General features: G+C 38.3%; 1 protein-coding gene across 2 annotated transcripts in view; it reads left to right on the forward strand.

The window, feature by feature from the left end:
• Window positions 1-691: 691 nt before the first annotated feature.
• Window positions 692-25947, forward strand: part of gphna (gephyrin a) — a 41569-nt gene continuing 16313 nt past the window's right edge. Inside the window, exons 1-12 of one of the 2 annotated variants that reach the window (XM_042500511.2) lie at window positions 693-877; window positions 10442-10520; window positions 10617-10674; window positions 12042-12134; window positions 13161-13255; window positions 13469-13535; window positions 14793-15086; window positions 15995-16096; window positions 21110-21247; window positions 23711-23753; window positions 24038-24175; window positions 25779-25871. In XM_042500511.2, the coding sequence (XP_042356445.1) occupies window positions 814-877; window positions 10442-10520; window positions 10617-10674; window positions 12042-12134; window positions 13161-13255; window positions 13469-13535; window positions 14793-15086; window positions 15995-16096; window positions 21110-21247; window positions 23711-23753; window positions 24038-24175; window positions 25779-25871 (1264 nt within the window). In that variant the 5' untranslated portion in view covers window positions 693-813. Of the gene's footprint in view, window positions 878-10441; window positions 10521-10616; window positions 10675-12041; window positions 12135-13160; window positions 13256-13468; window positions 13536-14792; window positions 15087-15994; window positions 16097-21109; window positions 21248-23710; window positions 23754-24037; window positions 24176-25778; window positions 25872-25947 lie in introns of both variants that reach the window. The other variant, XM_088087237.1, reaches the window with a different exon arrangement.

Here is a 25947-nt window from a genome sequence, read left to right on the forward strand (position 1 = left end):
CCCCAAAGTAAAACTTTGTCAACATGTGTCTTATCTAATAAGATAAAGTTTTCAGTCTGTTCATCTCACTTCAGTCATTTTTATTGCAGCAAAATATATCAAGTAGACTGAAACATTGATTACATTATCCCAGTAGGCTACTAAAGATTTAATATGCATTCTTAATATTTATGATTCATAAAATAAAAAAATCGATACTTGGCATCTGTGTATCGATACAATGTTTCCACACAAACATATCAGAATACAGTGTTGTAGCAATTTTCCCCCCACCCTTGGCAGCTGGTGCCCTTTTTATTAATTTTTGCCCCTGATCCTCAGACAGCCTGAGTCAGCCACTGTCCGTCCGGTTCACTGTGTGTGTAACTGTGTTACTGTGTGTGCTGGATTAAGTTGCCTCCACTTCAAGATAAACAGAAATTAAAGTTTTCTTCCAATGAAGATATTTTACTGCTGGTGTTATGACTCTTTGTCCTGCTGACAGTTTGCGACTGGAATCTACCAAAATAGACAAAATAATGGTGCAAAATGGAACACTGGCTGATGACTGACCAGGCACTAACATATTTCTTACAAAGGTTACCTTACTCTTATTTAGGGTTTTCACAAAGTACAAGTCGTGATGCTGTATTCTCTCCCAGTGTATTTTCAGGGAGCTCCAAATCTTCACTTCTTAGTTGGAGGACACTTCCAGCAGAGGACACGCACGCTCACACACACACAGCGCCGTCCTCCAGAGGTGCAGCAGCAGCCCGCACACCACCACACTGTTTCTATGTATGTGCCGGCTCGGTGCAGACAGAGGTTGTAAACATGGCGGCGGACGGGATGGTGCTCACCAACCACGACCATCAGACCCGAGTGGGCATTCTGACGGGTAAGGAGACCGTTTGATAAAATGCGACAAAATGCTTCGGAATAGTGCACCTCCGTGGCGTTTTGCCGTCGGTTGCCTGTGCACGTCTGTGTCACGATACGAGCTGTCTTCGAGCTAGCTGTCGTTAGCCCGTGTGCTAAGCTAACCGGTTTGGTTGACTGTCATTGCTGTGCCGTTTGCTGCCTGCATTTTGACAGGTCGGATAGATGTGGTGTTTGCTTTGTAACGTCGTTATTTGGAATTCCGTGTTGAAGTTCATTTATTTTCATGTGAAGGCTGGCTGTCATGTTCGGTGTTATACTGAAGGGTTGTGTTAGCTACTCGACATTGTAGTGAGATATTTTAATCAGCGTCAAGCTAGACAGCAGGAAGAAGAGGGACCGGTAAAGATTTCCAAAATAAGAGTTGTATTCCTCTCCGAGCAGTGGCTGCAACGAGTTGCAAACGGAGAGTGGCGGTCTTATTTTGAAAGCAAAGCCAGCATTTTTCCGATATAGCCGCGCTGCGTGTTTCCACCTTGACACAAGCGAGCGTTATATTTTGTAGCAATGTAGCGATACCGAGCCTACATCAGCTGCATTATTCATGTCCCTTTGCAGATCCGATACGTTGGCCGCTATTCAGTGTGCTTTCCATTAACATTTCTTTCATGGTTCCTTTGACGGCCATTTAAATTTGAGCTCGATGTCTGTTTTTTTTTTTAACTGAATTCAGAAATCTACATTTATTAATCATAAATCGTGCGTTTAGATGCTATTAAAAGCTACTTAGAAGGCAAGGCGCACTACCGAAGCGAAATGAATTCTGTTGGTTGTTTTAGCAGCTTCCCTTAATTAGCTCAGCTGATGTTCGCCTGTGAGTCGTGCAGAGGAGGACTGGGACCAGTATCCAGCCGTGTGACAGCCACCAGTCACCAGTAGCCCTGCTGCCTCCTTGCCAAGGCAGGGGGAGACGTGAGAATAATGCTAAGAGGATGCACTCCAGCAGCTGGCTGGCAAGTCTGTCGTGGTTTTGATGAGCTAGCATCTCGGCTAACAGCAGCTAACCCTGCTGTCCGTACTGCTGACAGACACAACCTCCTGTCACATGTCAACACTTGGTCCTGACCCGGGCATGTCCTGTGCATGTGGGAATATGTGATTTTTTTAAGCATCTGGCCAGCTATGGGGGAGACATTTTTAGTGAGGAGTTAGATCAAGTCTAGGGTCAAATATGGGGTTTAGAAGATGTGCCTTAAGGCAGGGTTAACCCTTTGAAACCCTAGGTGGACATTCACCTGCCTTTCACAAGTATTGAAACCTCGCAGCAGCCCCATACACAGTTCTAGGATTTTAGGACATTTCAAGGACCTCAGGACATGTTTAGGATTTTAGGACATTTCAAGGATTTTAGGAACTTTCTAGGATTTCAGGATATTTTACAGATTTTAGGACATTTCTAGGATTTTTAGGACATTCCCAGGTTTTTAGGATGTATTAAAAACGGAAGTATTAAAAACTTTCAAAATGCAACTAAAAGGTTCATTCTCTTCGGAAACATGGGGAAAGGCAATGGGAAAATTGCAAGAAATTGGCAAAGTTTGACAAGAAAACTGCCTAAAAAATATTTTTTCAAAAAGGAGAGAGAAATATTAGAAACATGTTGTAAAAGAAAAAGGGAAAACTATATTTATGATGATTAGAATCACATATTTAAAGTGTGTTGGAGAATATATAATATTAATTCATCTTATCACTTTTTTCAGGTTATATCCTTGCTTGTTTTTGTTTTTTACTTTAATTGTTGTGGGGTTTTTTTTTTTTGCTAATTTACAGGTCATTTTTTGTAACTTTTTACTTTTTTTGCCAATTTTTGGTTAATTTCGTTGCCCATTGCCTGCCATGCATGTTTTTGAAAGTAACTAGGCACATTTTCTCAGGTTTTAAAGGCTTAAGATGACAAGTATTGAGCAAAGGTGATAAACATATGAAATAATATTGACAACAAACACATATAAATTGTTGGTTCCACTAGTTGCAGTCTCATAGGCTGATTGTAAATTCGGCACCAGGGAGTGCAGTTAAATGTGCATGAATAACTCGTTTATAAGGCTTGTCCTGGTTATGATCATATACGGAATATGGAGTTGACATGAGCACATAGAAATCCGGTTATTTTACCACTCCAGCAAGCATATTCTGCTTTCTTATACATAGAATATTGTATTTACATGCTCAAAATCAAAAATGGTGTACTCCAAAACTCTGTGAAGCCAGAGCTATGAGGGTTGCCTCCTGTGATTATTGGGCAGAAGGAGCCAAGATAAAGATACACGCTGTACAAGGTGGGCTAAATTTAGCTGATATACTTTTGGAAATTCTTCATACACGAGCCAAAGCTTTACCAGAGAGGGAAGCAGAGTCCAAAAGGGCTCAAAGGTCCAGTGTGTAGGATTTAGGTGGATGTATTGGCAGAAATTGGATATAATACAACAAGTATGCTCTCTGTACTGTATAATCACGTGAAAATAAGAATTAATGGGTTTTTGTTGCCTTAGAATGAGCTGTTTATATCCACAAAGTGAGTCCTCGTCTATGGTGATCGCTGTGTTGCACCATCGTGTTTCTACGGTAGCCTAGAATGGACAAACACAACACTGATAGGGGTATTAATTGTTTTCACCTTGGCCACTGTAGTTAGCAGCACCCTCACAACAAGACTCATCAGAGAAACGATGATTAGTAATATGAAAGTGCTTTATTTAGTGTTTTTACTGGTTTAAATCATCTGCTCCATCTGTTTTTGGAGAGGAAGAGACCGCTGCAGATAATTTGGCTCCAAGTGAAAAAACAACAACAACAACACTGAAGGAATATTAAGTGGGAGTTCAAGCATAGCACATGGGAGTATGCTGCCTTCATGTGTTCCTCGTAAATATCATATTTACGAGTTAAGAACACACGAGCAGCCTTCTGGAGTCGATATATTACGAGCGGAAAATTGGGAAATTTTGATGATAGCCGAGTTTCCAAGTTTGTGACATTTGCGTGACGTTTCAGGGCAGCAGAAATAGCAGAAAGCATTGAAACAGTGTAAGCAATTGACAGTGCAAAGTTATATTTTTTGTTATTTTGTTCTGAGATGTTATCATTTACTTTCAATAGTTGCTATCTATGAAGCATGCCAGATGAGTACACTAACACTGATAATGTTATTTTATAACACGAGTCGCCGACTTGACGTAATACATGCATAAACATGGCGGGCAAAAATCAATGTTTGGTCAATGGTAAGAAAATCTTTTATTAATTTGCGTATTTAAGGTAAATTTTTGGTTACATGTAAAGCAGGCATGTCAAACTGGTCCACAGGGGGGCCGGTGTGGCTGCAGGTTTTTGTGCCAACCAACCAAGAGCACACAGTTTGACCAATCAACTGTCTGAAGACGGAGATCAGTTGATTAAATGAGTCAAGTCTGGTGTGCTGCTACTTGGTTGGAAACAAAACCTGCAGCCACACCGGCCCCCGGTTTGACATGCCTGATGTAAAGTGTAATATGGTATTAATGTTAACTGCTGTCCATGTAGAGTGACTTAAATTAAATATAAAAACATATAAAAATGTAATATATAATATATAAAAAATAAAATGATACAAATATGAATAAACTGGAAACAGCTATCAACCTCTTGTTTAAATGTAGTTTAATTTCATATAAATGCAGCCCATTTTCTTTGTAGCTTTCCCGTTGTTCCCACTTTACGACCTCAAATCACACAAATACAATTAATTCGGAGGAACGATCTCCCAACTTGGAAACTATGACTATCCGACTTCAAATGAATGCAGCATTAGTTTCAGCTGGTTGCAATCTGCAGTCCTGACCGCTAGATGCCACTAAATCCTATGAATCCGGTGCACTGCTCCTTAAATCTGCGGGCCCGTTTGTTTTGGAAAGGAAGATAGGTCTGCGGATAATTCGTCTCCTGGTAAAAAAAAAAAACCTGAAGTTTCTGGATCTTAAGTTATCAGAGGAAAATGTGAGCACGTAGAGTGGCGCGTCGATGACATGCCAAACAGTGTGTAGCAAACACATACTTGTAACGTGAAACTGCTTTATTCAGTGTTTTTACTGGTGTAAATCCCCTGACTCATTTGCCAGAGAGGATGGGACCTCTGCGGATGATTGACGCTAAAGCTCTTGAATGTCTGGATCAGAATTCGGTGAGCCGCGAGCACACATTAAGTCATCAGCGAAAATAATTGAGCACACATAAGCCGGGCTAGAAGCCCGTCTGCGATGCACCAACAGCAGAGGAGAAACACCGATTTTTAACGTGAAACTGTTTATTCAGCGTTTTTACAGTTTTTCATCACCTTTGGGTCCATTTGTTTTAAAGAGGAGACTTCTGCGGATAATTCGACTCACGTTTAAAACCTCAACAACGAACACTTAAGGAATTTTAACTGGGAGAGGTTTCAGCTGGTCGCAATCGGCTAATATATAATACATATAAAAGCTAAATTTGACACACTGTCCCTTTAAAAGCAATAAAAGCTTTTGAAGTTCTTTAGTATTGTCAACAAATTCAATAAAAGACTCAAGTGGGGGCGCCCACTAGCTCGCTTGGTAGAGCGGGTGCCCCATGTAGAAAGGCTATGTCCTTGCTGCAGCGGCCACAGATTCGATTCCTACCTCGGCCCTTTGCTGCATGTCATTACATTACATTATATGCTACGACTTTCCTGTCAAATTAAAGGCAAAAAGCCCCCTTCCCAAAAAAAAGACTTCCTAAAAACTTCTGTATGTATTCAGCAAACATAATCAAACTTTTGAGAAAGACTCACGCACACACAAACACACAGATCCGCACACAAAGTTGTACACACCAGACCACGGAGGCTCCGCTTAGTCTTATGCAAGCCCCCGGGAAGTGCACAAGGTGCTATTTTACATAGTGGCCAAAAGTGGAATTACACCATCCAGGTCAGTCATGTGATGCCCACAGATCAAGAGAGACTTTCCCCCATTGACATACATTGGAAAAGAGACATCTTTAAATGAATAAATATTTTTTTGTGAGCCTAAAAAAACCACCAAAAGCCGCAAGATTACATTTTTTGATCGTCATTCAAGCCAGCAAGGTGCCAATCTGGAAGACAGTTGCTCTGCCGTCAGAAGTTACCCACTCGGACGTACATGGCTGCTGGGTCAGTAGATCTGGGTATTTTATACAATTCTATACCCGGAAAAAGAGCTTTTTCTGCTTCATGCACCAATGAGCAGCTCTCATTGGAACGAATGAGGCTCCGCCATCATGGCTGTATCCATACTACCTATAATCCACGGTCTTGCGTCCAATATTTCCCAATGGCCACTTATGATATTGCTGTGAAAAAAATCCCCTGCAGCTGCATACCACGAAATTAAACCGGGAGTTAGAAACTTTCTGAGCATATGTGCCATTATGACGCAATACATCGTCTAATGATAAAAAAAGGCTTTCATTTTATATTATGCTATATCATTTATTTTGTTTACATAATCTTAACTTTATACTTAACTTTATTAACATTACAACAGTATTTTATTCAGCTTTACTAAAACAGTAGTTTGTGTAACTTTATTTTATGGCAGGAGCTGCTTTATTTGTAACTGTATTTAATTTAATAATTTTGTATTTTAGTATTTTACAGTACTTTAGAAGAGATTTCAAGAGATGTATATCATGTATGGCGATATAGCTTAAAAGTATCATGTATTATTTTAAAGCCATATCGCCCTGCCCTATACGCCAGGCAGGTAGGGGTGTAACGGTACACAAAAATCACGGTTCAATACATACCTCTGTTTTGAGGTCACCGTTCGGTTCATTTTCGGTACAGTAAGGGAACAAAATGCAAAGCATAAAATTGCTTGTTTTTTATTTGGAACTTTTGTAAACAACAGGTTACACTTTTTATTGTCTGATGTAATGTAATGCAAACAATATACAAAATATATAACCAATAAATAAAATATTCTCAAATAAATAATAAATATAATAAAAAATACATTTCTCAAGGCTTGTTGTTTGTCTTCTTGCCAGAAACATACCTGATCTCAGCTGAACACTACCTTTGTTTTCTCCACTTGTCTTTGTCTGTTTCAATATTTAACAAGGAAGCCGAAGTGTTCCCAAACAGGAGGCCTTAACGATAAGGGAGGGTCTTAAAGCTCTGGTTTCTCGCTAGCGGTAACATTTGCTTCAGTCATGACATCAGCTAGTCAGCGGCTGCACCTGTAGCTGCAGGCGGCGAGTAAACAAGCGAAACTTCCGTTCTGCCACTTTTAACGCTCGTGTGGGAACTCACCCGTGTCCCTGTCCGTACCCGACCAAACGTCATGTACCGAAACGGTTAATTACAAATACATGTACCGTTACACCCCTACAGGCAAGCAATTTCATAGGACTCAGTAGATGCTATCTTGGGGTCCAGTACCTAGTTATTAATATACATTGATACACATGCACTATTTTGACATGTCCCCTTTAATCCTTGAATAATTCATGAACCTGTAGTCGAAAGGACCCATCGTTATCGAGTGAAGAGTTTTTGTGAGGTTGTATGTGTGTGAATGCATGAATGCGTGGATGCATGTGCATATGTGGTTGTAGCTGTTGTAAATTCCCACCTGTTTTGATTAACATATACTTTTCTGTAACTGTAAATATTGATTATATTATTAATCTGCCACCAAAAATAGTCTCCATCAACATTTGTCCCTTTCCAGGTAGCATGTGTGAAAAAGCACAGTGCTTAGCTGTTTCAGAAAATGACTTATTATACATCTACCGTTGCGTCAAATTAGCTCTGGTTAGCACCAGTTTGTGCCTTTCAGGTAGTACAATTTACATTTGTGTGACAGCTGAGCCTCTGTTTTTCTGAAAAATAAATGCCAATCAATCTTAGAAAAACCCAGAAGAAGTTATGTGCCTAAACAAATCCAGTTTTGGTGTGTCCTGAAAAATGACTGGGAAGGAAACGTGTTGTACTAAAATCGTGAATATGTTTAAGGATGCAGGTGCCTCGAGTTTATTATGAAGCCAAAAAGCACAACAATTACCTAATTTGGCTTTGATTTATTATCCATCAATGAGAGATTATATATCTGTTGATGACAGTTGTAATCTCAGTTTTTGGAGAGGAGGGAGGCAAGCTTGGCTGACTTTGTTTTATCAAATCAGCACACTGTGCCAAGTCTCACAGCGAGGATCTCACTATTTCTACAAAAGTAGTGCTACAAAAGTAAAAGTAGAGTACAGTAGAGCACAGACTAATAAAGCCAATATAATAATAAAATAATATACAGTAAGTCTCATTGTTAAATCCCTACTTTTGAACATTAGAAGTGGTAATCACCTGAGGCTCCACAATACCACATTATCACGATTATTAAGTCCCGATACAGTATTATTGCGATTTAAAAGATATTGCTGAGTACTGCAATAACATTTATTCAAGCTCCACAGGAGCAGATTAATAAGTGCCAATCATAACTCCATAGGGCCTATAATAATTCAATGGATGTTAAATATGACAACATCTCTTAATAATGATACCGACCTTTACTCAACAGCAAATTATGTAACTCTTTGTAAGCAACAGTCTGTTTCCAGTCTGTTCATCTCACTCTGGTCATTTTTATCACTGCAAAGTGCATATAGTGGACTAAAAATCGAACAGACTTTTATTGTTGTAGGCTACAGTTAAATTTGTATTTGTAATATCAATCATTTATATGCCCGATAAGAAAATCAAGTCTTGGGTCGATGTATTGGTACAGTATTGTCATGCAAAAATGTCACAATGCTATGCTGTACTGACAAATTTGTCACAAATGCATATTGATGCATTTTCAATATGTGTTGCAATAATTTGATGAGATGGGGATCTGAATGTGATTTATTTTATTTAGGTGTATTTTGTTTTGTTTTGTTTTATTTTACTTTATTTTGTTTTATTTTATTTATTCATTTATTTGCAGCAGCAGCAGCAAACATGGTTGTCTGATGATAAAAGTCAATGACAAATGAGAGAAGATGTCAGGGTTTGGTTTAGGTGGAATCCTTTATTCACACTCACTGCCAAGTTATCAAACTGACTATATTCTTAATGTGTAAATGCAGAAAATGTCTCATGCATGTTCTGTTACTCTTCTACCTTCTTTAAGTGCATCAAGAGCTACTTTCTCAACATGTTCATGCTTTGGTATTTTTGATATTATTTCAAACTGCAGTATGCAATTTAAAAAAAACAATATAAACACTGGGATGTATAGCCATATATTCAAATTAAATTAAAGTTTATCTGAATCGTCCCCACTCAAAGCATACGTGGTACGACAAACATTTAAAACTATAAAGAAGAAGAGACGATCCCCATTTCCCAGTGTCTCTGGTTTCGCCTGTTAAAAGAGGAAAAGAACATACTCACTTTGACCTCAATACTAATGTTGAAGGCCCGGACGGTTTCTAAATATTTGTCCCCTTGAACAAAGTGTGCAAAGGTTTCACAATCAGCTGTGTTTTCCTGTAATGATTACCAGCAAAACTTCTGCAGTTGCATCAGAATTCTTAAAATGTAACTAATTCTAGTACTTATATGTTAAAATATCACTTTTTGAAAGCTTAGGTTTCATGGTGAGAAGTCAGCTCAGGCACTTGTTAGATTTATGATCAGCAAATTGTAGGATAGCTTTTTCAGAACTCCACTGTAATATCGATTAGATTTTTTAAAAAAAAAAAAGTATACATATATTTTAGGAAGCACAAGTCTCTGCTTTCTTGCAAAGACTTTGAGAAAAAAATTCAGGGTAGTCCGTTATTAACCCTTGAAACCTGAACAAATTGAAACTGAACAAGAAAACGAGTAACTTAACAAAAAATGGCCCAAAAATAAGCAGCAAATGAATATAAGGTTACAACAAAAACACCTGAAAATAATAATTTAAAAAAGAAAAAAAGGTAAAAACAAACAAACACAAACAAGGTGAAAGACCTTAAGAAAGTGCTAAAAAAAAATTTATCCAACATAATTTTAAGTATATAATCAAGAGAATTATAAATATATTTTTTTGGACATTTTCCCCTCAATTTTGATTATATCTAGTAATCCCCTCAGCTAATTTTTCAGATCATTTCCTTGTCAACTAGTACTTTTTTATTTGCAGAGTGCAGTACATTTCTTGCAGTTGTACAGCAACATTTAACTGCACTCCAAATACGGCAGAGTTGAAAGAAATAGAGCCAATTTCTTCATTTTTAATGTGTAACAATATTTTGCAAGTGCCAATTTTTTTCGTATGTCCCCAATTTCCCTTGGAAAACTAAGAAAATTACATTTCAGGTCTTTGAAACAGTAATTAGACACTGAGCTGCAGACATCCTCAGTTAAAATTCTGGGCAGTAACATAAATTAAGTGGACATGTGTGAAATGTTTCGTTAGTAAAAACTGAGGTTCCAGTCTTTCAGTAGACACCCAGTGTGTCAGTGATGATTTTGATTGTTCTGTCCTGTAACCTGAACTCGTCTCCTCTTCAGTCAGTGACAGCTGTTTCAAGAACTTGGCCGAGGACAGGAGTGGAGTCAACCTGAAGGACCTGGTCCATGATCCCTCACTGTGAGTACACACACACACACACACGCACACGCACACGCGCGCACACACACACATGCACTAACATTACACCTAATGTATCTTTGTCACCTCCTGCAGGCTGGGAGGAGTCATAGCAGCCTACAAGATCGTTCCAGATGAGATTGATGAAATTAAGGTATGTGTCTCGCCAGCAGTCACATCACTCACAGTCCGTGAGACACGTTTACACACTTCTCCACTGGCACCCAAAGATGTTTCGATCTATCATAAAAGACACACTTGATACTGGAGATCCAGACCCTGATGTCACAACACTGAATGACTACGTCTTCATGCACAAAATGTTTCAGTTTATGCCCTTATTGTGAAAAAGACAATAATCCTACTAAACTCTGCACATGGCTAATGAAAATAGATATAGATATTATTCCTGCTGACAGGATGCTGAGCATACTCTGATTTACGTCCCTGATAACATATCGTTTATCACATCAAAATATGGAGAAGTGGCTGAAGCCACTTGTGCCTTTTTGCATCAGAATTATATTACCAACACGAGCAGCCTCGTATCTCCTGTTTTAAAACACTACAAAGTTAGACTAGGGTAGGCCAGGTTGACATGGTTGATCTTGTGTATTACCAGTCGATTCCTTTTTTGTTTCCTCTCTTCTTTCCTTTTTAAATTGAATTACTGCATTAATTGTTATTTAACTTGATAGTTATGTATGTTATTTAATTATTTTGCCCTCATGAGTAGGAAGGGGATTGCGGGAGGGAGTAGAGGGGAGAGAGGAGAGGGAAAGGGGGATATTTCTTATTTCAGTTTTTATACACACACACACACACACACACACACACACATATATATATATACATACACACACACTATATGAACAGAAGTATTGGACCACACCTCATAATCATTGAATTCAGGTGTTTCATTCAGTCTCATTGCCACAGGTGTATAAAATCAAGCACCTAGCCATACAGTCTGCCACAGACACACTCCAGATATTGTAGAAAGCCTATATATATGTTCTTCAATAATGTCATTTGTTGAATAAAATTTGGTTTAATTATTTTTTTTTTTTCTTAGTGGTGGACTTGTTGGACTATGCAAACACAGCCTCCCACATCATTTGAAATGTCCCAACATGACCCACATCAAATTCAGGATATTGTCACATTTGCAATAATAGTGGAATGTTAGTGTTCATGCAAAAGCAGTAAAACCATGACAAATTCAGTTAGTTAGTTAGTTAGTTAGATCTTTATTTCTAACATGGCAAAAAAAAAATAGGCAAGCAAAATATATATATATAAGCAAGAAAAACAACACCAGAGTACCCATCTGACATATTCAGTGTCCAAAAAAGGAGTAGGAGAAAGTGAATATTTATCAAATCCTACACCCTTCAATCCCTTCTCACATGCTTCCTAAATCTTTGCCTTTATGGCCCACAGCTGCCTGTTGGGCCCACAGTATTGCAGGTAAAGATGATATGTGGTGTAGTTGTGAACTGTGTGTTAACGTGTGTACAGGACACTCTCCTGGAGTGGTGCGATGAACAGCAGCTGAATCTCATCCTCACTACTGGAGGAACTGGCTTTGCACCACGAGATGTCACACCTGAGGTACAAATACACACAGCTGCTGTCTGCAAAACTCCAACAAAACTCACATTCCAAAGAAGTATCAAATAATTATAACTATGATTTATAAAAAAGTAGGGCTTGGTAATATAATGATATTATGTCATATGGAGATATAAGACTATATATTGACTTAGATATTGAATATTGTTATGTTTTTTTAATTTTTATTTTTTTTTAACATTATAGCGGGAAAGATCAAATAAACAATAAATTAGAAGTGTAGAAGTAGAAGTGTATGTTGTAAAATTATTCATTCAGGCAACAGTGACACCTGTTTTTTTTCTAAGAGATGAAACAAACAAAAAACAAAAAAAAAAAGATAATAATTTGATAATAATAATTGTTGCATACACATACTCCTAAAGTAGAGAAAAAATAGAATCACTAATAAACTAAGAAACAGTTAACACTTGAGTATCTTAACGTAAACTTTGGTGCAGTCAGTTATAATTTCATCGTCTTAGATCAAGTGAAGTTCGACCTAAGATATTGAATATTGTTATATCATGATATAAAAGAAATTGTGTTTTTTCCCCCCTGATTTTAAAGGTTGCAGTACAGTAAAGTGATGTACTTGTCTCAACTTATCAGACAGTTCTATATGTTTTTCATGCTTACATTGTCCCATTTAGTCCTTATATCTACATTACTAATGATTACTGATCAAAAATGGCATTGTGTTAATATTTTTTCAGAGTACCAATAGTTATTCCTAAGGTATTTGAGGTATTTGGTAAAAAGTAAAATAAAATGAAATAAAAGAAATAGATTGTGATGTTCGATTCTGTCTTCCATTTCAAGCATAATGAAGTGTTTTTTTTTAGGAGATTTGAAAAATATTGAGATATATATAGTGTATCAAGATATCACCTTAAAATATTGCAATGTCATTTTCAGCTCATATCGCCCAGCCCTAGTAAACAGGAAAATTAGAGACTAAATAGTATTCATTTGATCAGTATTTGAAATGTATGAGCTAACTGAGACGTGCTGTTTGTGTTTTAGGCCACCAGAGAGGTGATCGAGCGAGAGGCTCCAGGTATGGCTCTGGCCATGCTGATGGGATCACTCAACGTTACACCACTGGGCATGCTGTCCAGGTGATATTTTCAGTACCTTGTTCACTGTTAGTCAGTCAGATGTGCTGCCTACATTAGCATGGGCAGCAGTGTGTGTGTGTGTGTGTGTGTGTGTGTGTGTGTGTGTGTGTGTGTGTGTGTGTGTGTGTGTGTGTGTGTGTGTGTGTGTGTGTGTGTGTGTGTGTGTATATATCTACTCGTGCTTTAATCTCCTTTCTCCTGCATCGTCTCTAGGCCAGTGTGTGGTATCCGTGGAAAAACTCTGATCATCAACCTGCCAGGGAGCAAGAAGGGCTCTCAGGTGGGACTCTTTGACTTAACTCTGCTTATTCTCACCTCAGTTAGAGTCGTATACATCCTTTTTCATGTAATGTACATTTACCTGTTAATTACTAACTTACTTACTTTCAAACTTACTTACTCACTTACTTACCTACGTATTTACTCACTTACAGACTTACTTACTTACTCACTTACGTACTTACTCACTAGCTTACTTACAAACTTACTGACTTACAAACTTACTTACTTACCCACTTACTTATAAACTTACTTACTTACTCACTAAATTACTTACTGATTTACAAACTGACTTACTCACTTACTTACTTAATTACTCACTTATAACCTGACTTACTCACTTACTTATAAACTTACTTACTTACTTAATTACTCACTTACTTACTCAAAAACTTACTTCCAAACCTACTTACTTACTCACTTACTAACTTACGTATTTATAAACTTACAAACATACTTACTGACTTACAAACTTACTTACTTATTCATTTTAGTTTCTTAGAGGATCTCTAGCTCTAGATTACTTTGTTGAATCACAAAATCAGAAATATTTTTGTAACTGATAAAAGACATGTTTCAGAAGCTCACAATGTTTTAATCATTGCATAGCCAGGACTCCATTACTGCCATCACCTCCACAACAAGTACACAGCGCATGCACTCACCTTCACAGAGGTGTACCTTGTCCCGAAACAGATATAATATAGGGGATATAACAATGAACTGGTCAGACTTTGGCGGTCAAAGGTCATTGTGATCACATCTGTCTCATGAGCGCAATACCTCGCGAACACCTCAAAAGAATTTATTTTAATTTGGCACTAACACCCACTTTAACTCAGCAATGAACTGTTTTGAATTTGGTGGTTTAAGGTCAAAACTCATGGTTACTGAGCCCTCATAAAACATGTTTTTGGCCATAACTTCAGAAATAAAATGCTAATTATGACACATATTTCACACAGATGCCCAGTAAGATAAAATTATGACATTTTATATCCAAAAGGTCAAAGGTCAACTTCACTGTGACATGATAATGTTTTGTGAAAAGACTTTTCTGTCCATAGTTTAATGTCATAATTCAGGAACAGATTTGTGCTCACGTGCTCCCAGGTTGAAGATGTGTGTGAAGAATGGATGTTTTCACAGACGTGGCTGTGAACTGTAACTGCAACATGCACTTTCCTTTTAATGTGAGGTCTTTGGTTTCTGAAAATGCTCCAGAGTTTAACGTCTGCGTTGTATTGCTTCCATCCAGGAGTGTTTTCAGTTCATCCTGCCCGCTCTGCCCCACGCCATTGACCTGCTGCGTGAAGCCACAGTCAGGGTTAAATCTACACACACTGCCCTGGAGCAGCTGCCCTCCCCTTCCCCTCTGCTGGCCAACACGCACATCAACACGCACAGCAACACGCACACCATGGAGCGCGGCACCCAGTGCGAGGAAGAGGAAGACGAGGAGGAGGACAGGAGGAGAGGTCGGCACGTGCACAACCACCACCATCACCAGCACGGCTCCTCCCACATCACCGCAGCCGCTATCGCTGCCAAGGTAACCGGTCGACAGCACACACGGTGACCAGTGCGGTCGCCACTGCTGCTGGAGACTTGACAGATGAAACTTTAATGATCCCTGTGGGGAAAATGGGTCATTGCAGCAGCAGGGTACTGTACTCCAGACAACTGCTGCTCAATGCTATAGGCTACTGTAGCCCACCCCCCCACCCGAAAAAAGAAAGAGGACATTTAAAAATGAATTTCCATGTCAAAAAAATAAATAAATAAATAAATAAATTGTAGGAATCAGTGACATCATTAGGCCTGGGTGTCCGAGGCTGTAGCCCCAAATGTTATAAATAGCCTGTATCTAAATATATATTATATATAATTATAGATACATACATATATATATACATAAGGGACTGTTCTTTATTTCTCAGGGAATGGGGGTGGCTGTTTGTTTGCTTTTTTTACCCTCCCCAAAGCTACAAATTTTTTTCTTGAGCCTCTGAGTGACTTGGGGAAAGTGTGTTTGTCCCACATGATGTGTTCAAAGACTGTTGGAAATTTAAAAATCCACCAATAATTTTTTATTTTTACAGCTTCTGGCTATAACAGAGTGGTTGAAATTTGGTGATTTTTATTTTGGTGAACCCGTGGGTTTGGAAGGCACATTTTCTTTAGAAGTCACCCAAAATTTTCAAAGCAAAAAAACCTCACTAAGCCCCCAATGTCCTCAAATCCTAATGCTCCGGGTAGGAATCTTGTGGCTCCAGATTATTGGTGTAATTTTAGGAGTGGTCAATGGAGCAGCTACATGAAAACCTCTTGTGACTTCATTCATTAACCAAGTTGAAACAGCCATTTCATCTCATTCACCTGTGTGACTGTGGGGACATTTGTGTGTCTGTCTGTCTCACTGTGGGTTGGTGCGTGTCCACATGCATTTGTGTCCATCAGACGAGCCATGCTGTGGTCATGGCTAAGGGGGGTCCCTACCTGCCTGGCAGCACATCTGCCCCGCCCACTCATTTCACCTGCTCCTGTACCCATGACCAGCAGGTGAGACCCTCACACACACACCTTTCTTCCCCTGTCATTAGTCAGCTCATCCTGTCACACACTTTAAGGCCCTGTTCTTCATAAATGGAGAAAAGTTTTTAGAATCTGCCTTTCACTGCTTTGCTTTAAATGTACTTGGATTGTCAGCACAAAAGCTCATATAAACTCGCTGTGCACAACCTGCTCAGCACCAAACAGCAGACAGACAAAGCTAACAATCAGCTACTGAAGACAGTTGAACGTCTGGCTGCTAAAGAACCAGATATTTCTTTTAGGAGTTGGTTGAGACCAAAAAAGAGCAATAAGGAGAGTGAAAACTGATTAGATTCTGAAGGTGGACACAAATATGACTTCAAATAAGTGACTGTATATAAAGATGGATAATATTTTTCTGCCTCCTCCTTCTGTTCCATATACTGTATATAAAGATGGACAACATGCCCCCACTTACCCCCGCTATGCTTTAGTGAAGCTAAAATAAAATAAAATGTATTTGGTGTATGCTTAGAATTTTTAATGGTCAATGTCCCACTTACTAAAATGGAGGGGCGGGCTTTATGACCTGTATTGCAGACAGACACCAGGGCGCAATCCAGATTGAAAAGTTACACTTTGGGGAAACTGTCATGTTGTCCATTTTTGTATACAGTCAATGCTGTACAAAATTGAAGCCGAAATATTGTGGATTCGGCCGCTGCCATCTGCAGTCCAACCAATTTCAAGCGGCGCCATTGATCACAAGTGGCCCACATGGCTGTTAGTCTTTGGATCAAACCCCCTTTTCATTGCAAAAAATAACTAGTTCTGTGATAAGAACTACCTAAAAAGACAGAAGCCAAGGTTTTGGAAAATATATTTTGACGTGAATATCAACCTTTTAGTTTGGCATGAATCTGCTAACACAGAGGGGGCGGGTTTTATCATCTGTACTGCACTGTGTTTCAATCTTGCTGTTAGTCGAGCTGTTATGCCATCCATCTTTATATAGAGTATTTGCTCCAAATAGATGCTGATGTTTCACCCTGTCTGCTGGATGTGTTAATAGGCAACTGTTTGTTGACACATTTGTCACAACTTTTTATGTCAGTGTTATATTAACAGCTTGTGTATAGAAAACCTATATACTTGCTTAAGGAATGATACAGTAGTTAATCCACAATTCCATTTTTCATGCCTGAAAAAGTTATGGAATTAGTCAAAATTACTGAAAGGTTTGGAAAAGTCATTAAATTTTGTTGGATTAACCCTGAGCAAATCTGTTTGAGTTCCTTCAAAAATATGACAAGAAGGTAATGAGCACCCTAACACGAACTGACTCCCCCCAAAATTAGTTAGAAATTAGCAAAAAGTTACAAGAAATTTTCCTAAAAATAAGCAAGAAAAGGAAACACTCCCCCCAAAAAAAAACCAAGAAAATGACCAGGAAAAAAGTACTATAAATAAAAATTCTATATTCTGTAACATATTTTGAATATATAATGAGAATAATCATAAATGTAGTTTCACAACATGAAAGCCTTTTTTAAAATAATTTTCTAGTGTGCTTTTTTTCTCTCTTCTGAACCTTAATTTTCATGTTGTTTTTTTTCGTCACCTTTTTACTGATTTCTTGCAATTTACTTATTGTATTTTTTCCCCATGTTTATGGAGAGAATTAAACCTACTTGCTTTTATATCAAATGTAAAATACTTGTGAAAGGCGTCTGAATGCAGCACAAGAAAAACTGATGTCGATCCAGGCTTCAAAGGGTAAAATGAAATTGCTGCTGTAATCATACGTGGAAAAACCTTCCATGGAATGCAACATAACTAACTGTTTACCATCACCTATGTGTCTTCATTTTCTCCCTGCGTTCTGTCTCTCCCTTCATGTATGCCTGCTAGCTGGAATTATGCTTGAACAGAGATTGAATCTGATATGTCTGAAAAACGATGGGCAAATGGGGCAAGAATTTTTTTTTTGTTATAATTATGGTTCCTTTAGAAGTCATGGAAAAGTTTTGAAATTGTGTCGATGAAAATGTGTGGGAGCCCAATTAGCTAAACAGGTATTAATATGATTATTTTCACTGGCTAATATCATGTAAGCCTGAATCAGTTTAACCATGTGTGTAAAAAGCTGCCCTTAAAGGTTTACTCAGCGATTGTAGTCGGATACACTTTTTTTCAAATTTAGGCAATAACTCCTCACTGGCCAGTCAGCTAGCTGTCTGTTCTGTGTGTGCACTGTTTGTGCTCTCTCTCTTCCACGCTTTTTGCCCACGAGGAGCAGAGCTACACCATGATAGTTATGAAATGTGAATACCATTTAGGATATAACCAGAGTTTCTGAAGGAGGGCGACAGCAGGGGTGTATTTTTTTGGGTGCTGAGTTAAAATATCAACAGTCTTTCTCCAGAATCACTCAGTACGTTTACATGCACAGTTTAGTCGAGTTACGTTTATAGCTCAAATATGACATTTAAGTGGACTACTGTCTTTGTCCCAGTATACAAACACTGGGGGACAATCCATTTATTGATGGTAGTATGTCCAACTCTGTCACGGCAGGTGAAAATATCCCCTCTTTCAGCTAGTTGCTATAAACCTATATTATTTATACAGTCTATGATATAGCCTCAATTATGATCATAACTGTTTATTTACAATAACTTTGCTTAGAACACTGCCATATCACATACTTATGATTAAACTGCGCTGAGCAAACTCTGCCTTTATTGATTAGTTTTAAGCCACTTAAAAAATCAATATAAGTCTAAGTCTACCCTATGCTATACTTAGAATATTTTCACCGCTTTATCTTGCTGCCAGACAGTCCTTACCGACGGGGATTTGAAGACATTATATCAAAAACACCAGACACCATTGAGAAAAATAGTCATTTTACTCCACTGACCAGCATTATTGCTCATTTACCGCTGCCTCCATCAGCTGTTGTAAAAGGAAAAGAGGAGCAAATATTCAAATGTAGTACACAACTAAACTGATATATATATTTTTAGGTGGCTCAAGTATGTTTTACTGCAGCCTCATCCACTGCAGTAGATGGCTTAGCTTCCTTGCCGGTGTTGTGGGACTGTAGTTTATTTATCAAAAGAAGGGGGTGGCTGGGATGTGACTTTTTTTATTTAAAATAAATATAAAATACTACTTTTATAAGTTGTATTCCCTCACCTAAGATAAAATTAAATACACAAGTCCCTGCCTACTGCTTAATTTTTAAAAAAATGCGGCAACGAGGAGCACGAGCAGATCCCCTAGTCTACTTCAACAGAGGTGTTTACATGATGGAGAAAATCGACTTCCAATCTCATTATCTCGGTGTGTTAGTCCGATTTCAAGAAATTCAGTTTAGTCCGATGTCAGTCAGTCTAACATGTTTACATCTATTTTAAAAATCTGACTGACATCATGTAAACGTACTGACTGACGCCACCTGTTACTGTGGTAAATCTGGGTGATGTTGGTGGTTGAAAGCAGCAGTTTGTAGGTGTGATGGCTATTTACTTTACAGCAAAACAACCTGGGAAAAAGCTTCAGTGTATATTTGGAATAACTGGACAAATATTGTGTCCATGTTTTTGTAGTAACCATAGCAATTCAGTGATGAGAACATTTAGACAAAAAAAAGCATCCATGTGTCCCTGATATATCTTTGGCTTACTGTAAATGTGCTGCTCTTAAGTTTACATTATCAGATTGATTTCCGATTTTTCTTGTTGACCAGTGGCTGAACCTAATGCAGTTACTATACAAAAAACCTATGGAAATTAGGTGGAATTCAAATTAATTACGAATCTCTCCTTCTTGAAAATGTTTTTGCATATTTATTCATGTTGATTACAACACAGGTCAACATTTCATTAGTGCTGACAATTCACCAGTGGATCGCATGTGTTTTTGGAATGATTTATTTAATCTTCCAAGCACCCATTGGTTTCAGCTAATTCCAGTGCGATATGAAAAATCAATTTACAGAGACATGAAACTCACCGTAAATAGCCACAGACAGGTCATTTATTACAGTGAACATTTAAGCCCTGTTTAGTTTGGACTCATTATTACCAAGAGCCCTCAAATGATCCTCTCGTTTCTTAATCAGTATCTTGATATGCCACACCTGTCAGGAGGAGTGCTCACCAACACAGATTTGAACTAATTTGCAACAAAATTTGAGAGAAACATCTGTTTAGTGCATAAAATAGGTCTTAAGGGCTCCATTAGCTTTTTTAAAAAAAAAAAAACATGTAAAAAACAAAAGCAAAACCAAAAGTGTGGCCTTTAAACTTTTGTTCAATATATATTAGTAGCTAACTTATTTAAACTCAAATAGTTACTATCCCAGTTTCTTGTACTGCTCCAAAATCACATCTGATTTCTATCATGAGGGCAAACATAGTACACACTATGTATATATTTTGTGATCATTCATTATTCAGAGTATATTGCACTCTTAAGTTTAAGGTTCTACATAGTTTTTAGACTCTAAGGCAAGTGTACCCTAAGGTTTGTTGTACTGAAATCTCAGCACCATCACTGCTTCTCAGCAAAATGCTGAAGTGTTAACTAAAGCCTGAAGGGAAACATGGATGATTTTGGTGTCTTTGTTCTCGGGACTTGTGGAGAAAGTTTACCAAATTTAACACAACAGAAACAAAAAACAAATTTATCTATACTGAAAATGAAAAAAAACAACAAAAAAACACAGCACTCCCCTTTTTGTTTTAGTTATATGGTGAAGTAATGAAACTTGTTGCTTCATCAGAGTAGAACTTCATGCATTCCATAAATCTATTATTCATGTCGACCCACAGCTTTAGTTGATGGTAAAACAACTGAAGAAAAGTCTTTGACTGGCATTAAGAGTGTGTGTGTGTGTGTGTGTGTGTGTGTGTGTGTGTGTGTGTGTGTGCACGTGTGTGTGCACGTGTGTGTGTTTGTTTGTGTGTGCACGTGTGTGTGCACGTGTGTGTGCGTGTGTGTGTGTGTGTGTGTGTGTGTGTGTGTGTGTAGATCCCGGACTCTATCATTTCTCGAGGCGTTCAGGTGCTTCCTCGAGATTCGGCCTCTTTAAGCTCCACCCCTTCCGAGTCACCGCGGGCAACACAGGCGACCTCCCGCCTTTCCACCGCCTCATGCCCGACACCCAAGGTACACACCGACTTTCATACACGCACACACACACACACAGACACACACAAATGAGCACAAAAAAAAAACCCTCTGAAAATTAAAATCTGTCAACCATAAAAACAGATAAAACCATGTGGCTCTTTGCATGAAATTTAAAGCTTCTTATATATGCTTTGCAAGATTCATGCTGCATGCTAAGAATATCTGCATCGTTCCTGCTGATGGTGGTGGAAAAACTGTCTCAGCAGTTTCCCAAAAAACAAACAAAGGACAGTTCCTGCATGATTCGAGTTTTTGCTTATTTCCTGGATTCCCCAACTGTTTTGGTAACTGTAGGTTATTTATGATGCTTTTATCACTCATTATAAGAAACTCCCATAAAAGAAAAGGTTGCCAATTTGGTCCCAGTGTAACCATTGAGATCACTAACTAAAAGCAATAGGTTATGGATGGGAATACTAAATGTAACTCCCAATCCTGTATCAATTTGGCTCTCAACTGAGAAAATTAATACGAGACCAAATGTAAAAGTTAGTCGGACGTGACTGTCGGCCTCTCGCTCACAGTAATAGGTTACCCTCACTTTAGAAGTCTCGGGACTTGTGTGCTGTTTGGAATTGAATGGGAGTGAATGAGACTGTGAGGTTTGGCGAAAACTGAAACATAAACATCTTCAGTTGTGGTACATTCACGGAAAATGTGTCCCAATTAATATCAAGGGATTGGCAATGGATATGAAAATGGAAGAAAGACTCAAATTTTGTTGGAATTGTCTCAAAGCTCACCCTTAAATAGTGGCCTTTTTTCACTTCAAAAGAAAGAAGATTCAGTGCCTTTATTTATAGAACCTGTTTTTTTTATCCTTTATTCCTATATATATATTGTCATGTTTTTTTTTGACCTGCTAGTTTTATTTAGCTGTTAATTCAAACTCAAAACTTTCCACAGCACCAATTCCATCAATACAAGTGATCTGTGTTTCCCTCACCTCTCTGCTGCTCTGAATTAATCTCCTGACTTAGAAATAATGAAATAAAAGTAATAACGAAGTAATGATGCAACATTTTGACCAGCTATGTCCTGATCACCTGAGGCAGACCTTGTTGGTGGATGGACATTAACTTAAAGGGTAACTTCAGTATTTTTCAACGTGGACCCTATTTTTTCAAGTTTCCGTGTATGAAGTCCAATTCACACCAAAGATTGGCGACAAGATGAATTGTTTCATCTTGCAATGCACCGGTCTGCAGCGTTGCAGACCGGTGCATTGCAATAAGTTGTATGTTTTAACATGTTGTAAATCTTAGGTCTGAACTGGACTTAAAAGTGCTTGTTTTTGCTGCTGATAGGCTCAGATCGTTATTGTGAGTGTCTGACAACTTTATAAAAAGGATCCCTACGAAAAAAATTCGGCACTGTTGCTTACAAGTTGAACAGTCCACCATGACATAAAACAAAACCTTTTATTGATACAACAAGTCATAAATAAAACACTCTAACAGACCGGATGAGGCAGAAGGTAAAAAAAGATGTGCTATTTCTCTGTAGCGATCCTTTTTATAATGTTATCAGACAATTCTAATAACTATGTGAGCCTGCCAGTGGCAAAAACAAGCACTTTTAATGGACTTAAAGTGACATTGTGCTGCCGGCTGCAGCCATCTTTCTTTTCTCTGCTGGAATACTGGAACAATTTCAAAAATCATTGTTCCAATCATTCACTTAAACTCAAAAACATGGGGAAAAAACACATACCAAATTTCTTCCAAAAATTGATCAAAAAAGCAGAGGAGATTGAAATGAATGGGTGAATGAAACTGGCACTTCTTTTAAAAATGAAAGTGAGCGCAGCAGAGAAGTGAGTATGACCTGCCTTTGTTGGTTTCAGTGCTTTGGGAATGTACTTGATGCTGAATTTGCCATTTCCAGACATGGCTGTTATTTGAATGCAACGTGCTTTTCAACAGCAAGCACGTTGAAAAGAAAATTAAAATCAAGACAGACAACTTTAGAAAAAGATGCTGCATCTGGCAACAATGAAGACAAGCACGATATACGAAGAAAGTAAAATGTCATCACAGGTTCTACAAACTGTTTTGATAAAGTTGTGTCAGGAGAGGAACTTCCAACACACCAGCTGATATCTGATATGTGATAACAAAACACAAGTGTACTGATATGCATAATAATAATATTCAGACTCCACACTGCAGCCTGTTTTTAATACCCCTGTGTTGTTTTGTGCAATCACAGAACGATACACACGGCTGCTGGCGTGCTGGTTTTCAACATCACAGCTAGAGTTCCTGCCTGTTGTGTGTGTGTTTCCATGTCCTGTGTATTAGACATTATTAATAGATAAATCAACATGAAAGCCTTTGCCAGACTGTCCTGCTATGAAGGAGAGGTATTTAAATCAAGCCCTCCATATATATGCATCAAACATGACCAAATATAGAATATCTGTCTGTATCTCTGCAGGTTCAGTCACGATGTGGCAGTAATGAGAACATTCTGAGAGCCAGTAAGTTCACTCTCTCTCTCTGTGTGTGTGTGTGTGTGTGTGTGTGTGTGTGTGTGTGTGTGTGTGTGTGTGTGTGTGTGTGTGTGTGTGCGTGCGTGCGTGCGTGCGCGCGCGCGCGCGTGTGTGTGTTTTTGTTTTTGTTTCATTAACATGCCAGCCTTGCAACTTGCATCACTGTGGAAATTTCTAAAACATTATGGTTTTGTTTATACTAGCAAATTCACCACTAACACACACCCATTCTCTTTAATTGTGTGTGTGTGTGTGTGTGTGTGTGTGTGTAGGCCACAGTGCGGTTGACATCAGTAAAGTGGCACGTCGTCATCGCATGTCTCCGTTCCCATTGACGTCAATGGACAAAGCCTTCATCACTGTTCTAGAGATGACACCTATTCTGGGAATTGAAGTCATTAACTACAGAGGTGAGTCTTCAGAAGTGTGTGTGTGTGTGTGTGTGTGTGTGTGTGTGTGTGTGTGTGTGTGTGTGTGTGTGTGTGTGTGTGTGTGTGTGTGTGTGTGTGTTTGACTCCACTATGCACAGGAGGCATATGGGCAATTGTGTTATCATTGGGCCTCATGCAGCAACATTCCCCTAAATTTCGCTCATATTTCTTTTAGTTTTGTGTTAAGAAAAAGCAGAAAATCTGCTCTTACCCAGGTGTGCCCAGTGCTCAATCCCACTTGATCATAGATCACCTGTTAGCATTAGGTAACGCCCCTTAAAAACTATAAGGGCAGGTGTTGTTCTGTGTGCAAAGACTCTGACAAATGCCCCAAAATTGGTGAGATGCCACCAAAGAAACAAGGCTGTAGAGGACGAATTTCTACATTAGTAAAATCAACATACTGTTAAATAAACTAACAAAGATTATTTGATTTTCCTGAGCATCAGCATTGGTGTTACAGGAAAATTTAAAAAGCCAGCAATGGCGAAATGTGTGATGCATTAAATGCTTTTCTGAAATGGAAATTTGGTCTTTGAAAAGTTGCAGAGAAGTTTTGAAATTTTGTCTATGAAAATGTGTGGGAACCCTAAGTAAGAATCCTGCATTAAACCTGTTATTTAAGTAAATGTACTCAAAGCAAACTGAATAGATAAATACATTCCATAAATCAAAGTATTTAAAACAATTTAAAGGAAAAGGAGCAAGTCCTCAAATTTTGAAAAAACTTAAAGAAAGTCATTTTGCATGGAAAATTACTGAAACGAGTATGAAAATATTTCTGTCAATTGATCTATCGACTCTTTGTTTCAGTTTCACTTTTCATTTGGTTTTTGTGCAAAAATCTTAATTTATAAAATCACTAGTTATGAAATAATTGTAGTGGGATAGAAAGTACTATATTTCCCTCACAAGTTTAGTGGAGTAAAAAAAGAAAGTAGCATGAGATTAAAATACTCATTAAAGTAAAAGTACCCGTAAGTTTGTTCTGAAGTACAGTTCTGAGGAATGTGCTTAACTACGTTCCACCGCTGGTCAGCAGACGGACACACAGTTAGTGAAAGTAAAAGGTTTAAAGTCTGAAAAAGCTGAGCAGCCATTCATCTGTCTCATCAAATATGTGTGTGATGTCTAAAAGTGTCTCTGTATGAGGCCTCGATGGCAAAGCACAGAGAGCAGTATGGAAGACACTCAGAAGCTTAACGCTTCCAGTATCATCCAAGAGTTTTTATAGTTTTATTTGGGATCAGTGCACCTTCAGTATTTTATTAATCCAGTCACTATAATTACTCTAAAATACAGAACAATCTAAATCTGTTTATGTGATATTCATGAGTTCTTCATGTTTGTCAAATTTAAAACAGATATTTCTTTGACTTGGACAAACAATTCGTGGACTGTGAAAACACGATGTTATTGTCTAATCTGAATCTCTATCTAAAAATTGGATAACATCGGCGAATCTAAGAAATCAGTTGTTTTTTTGTGCATGAGGCCCATTGTGTTTTACAGGTATGACCGGAGTTTTTGTTGTCAAAATGAGACTTGCATTAACTGACTTTTCTTGGGCTCGTTCCTGTAGACGGTTTGGGTCGAGTGCTCGCTCAGGACATCTATGCCAAAGACAACCTTCCTCCATTCCCTGCTTCCGTTAAAGATGGCTATGCTGTACGAGGTGAGACCACTAATACTGTCTGTTCATATACTGCACATACACATTACGTCAAGGACATAAATGTTAAACAGAACCC

The sequence above is a fragment of the Plectropomus leopardus genome, chromosome 14 (assembly GCF_026936395.1).
Source record: "Plectropomus leopardus strain MGB_pleo_1.0 chromosome 14, ASM2693639v1, whole genome shotgun sequence".
Taxonomy (NCBI): domain Eukaryota; kingdom Metazoa; phylum Chordata; class Actinopteri; order Perciformes; family Serranidae; genus Plectropomus; species Plectropomus leopardus.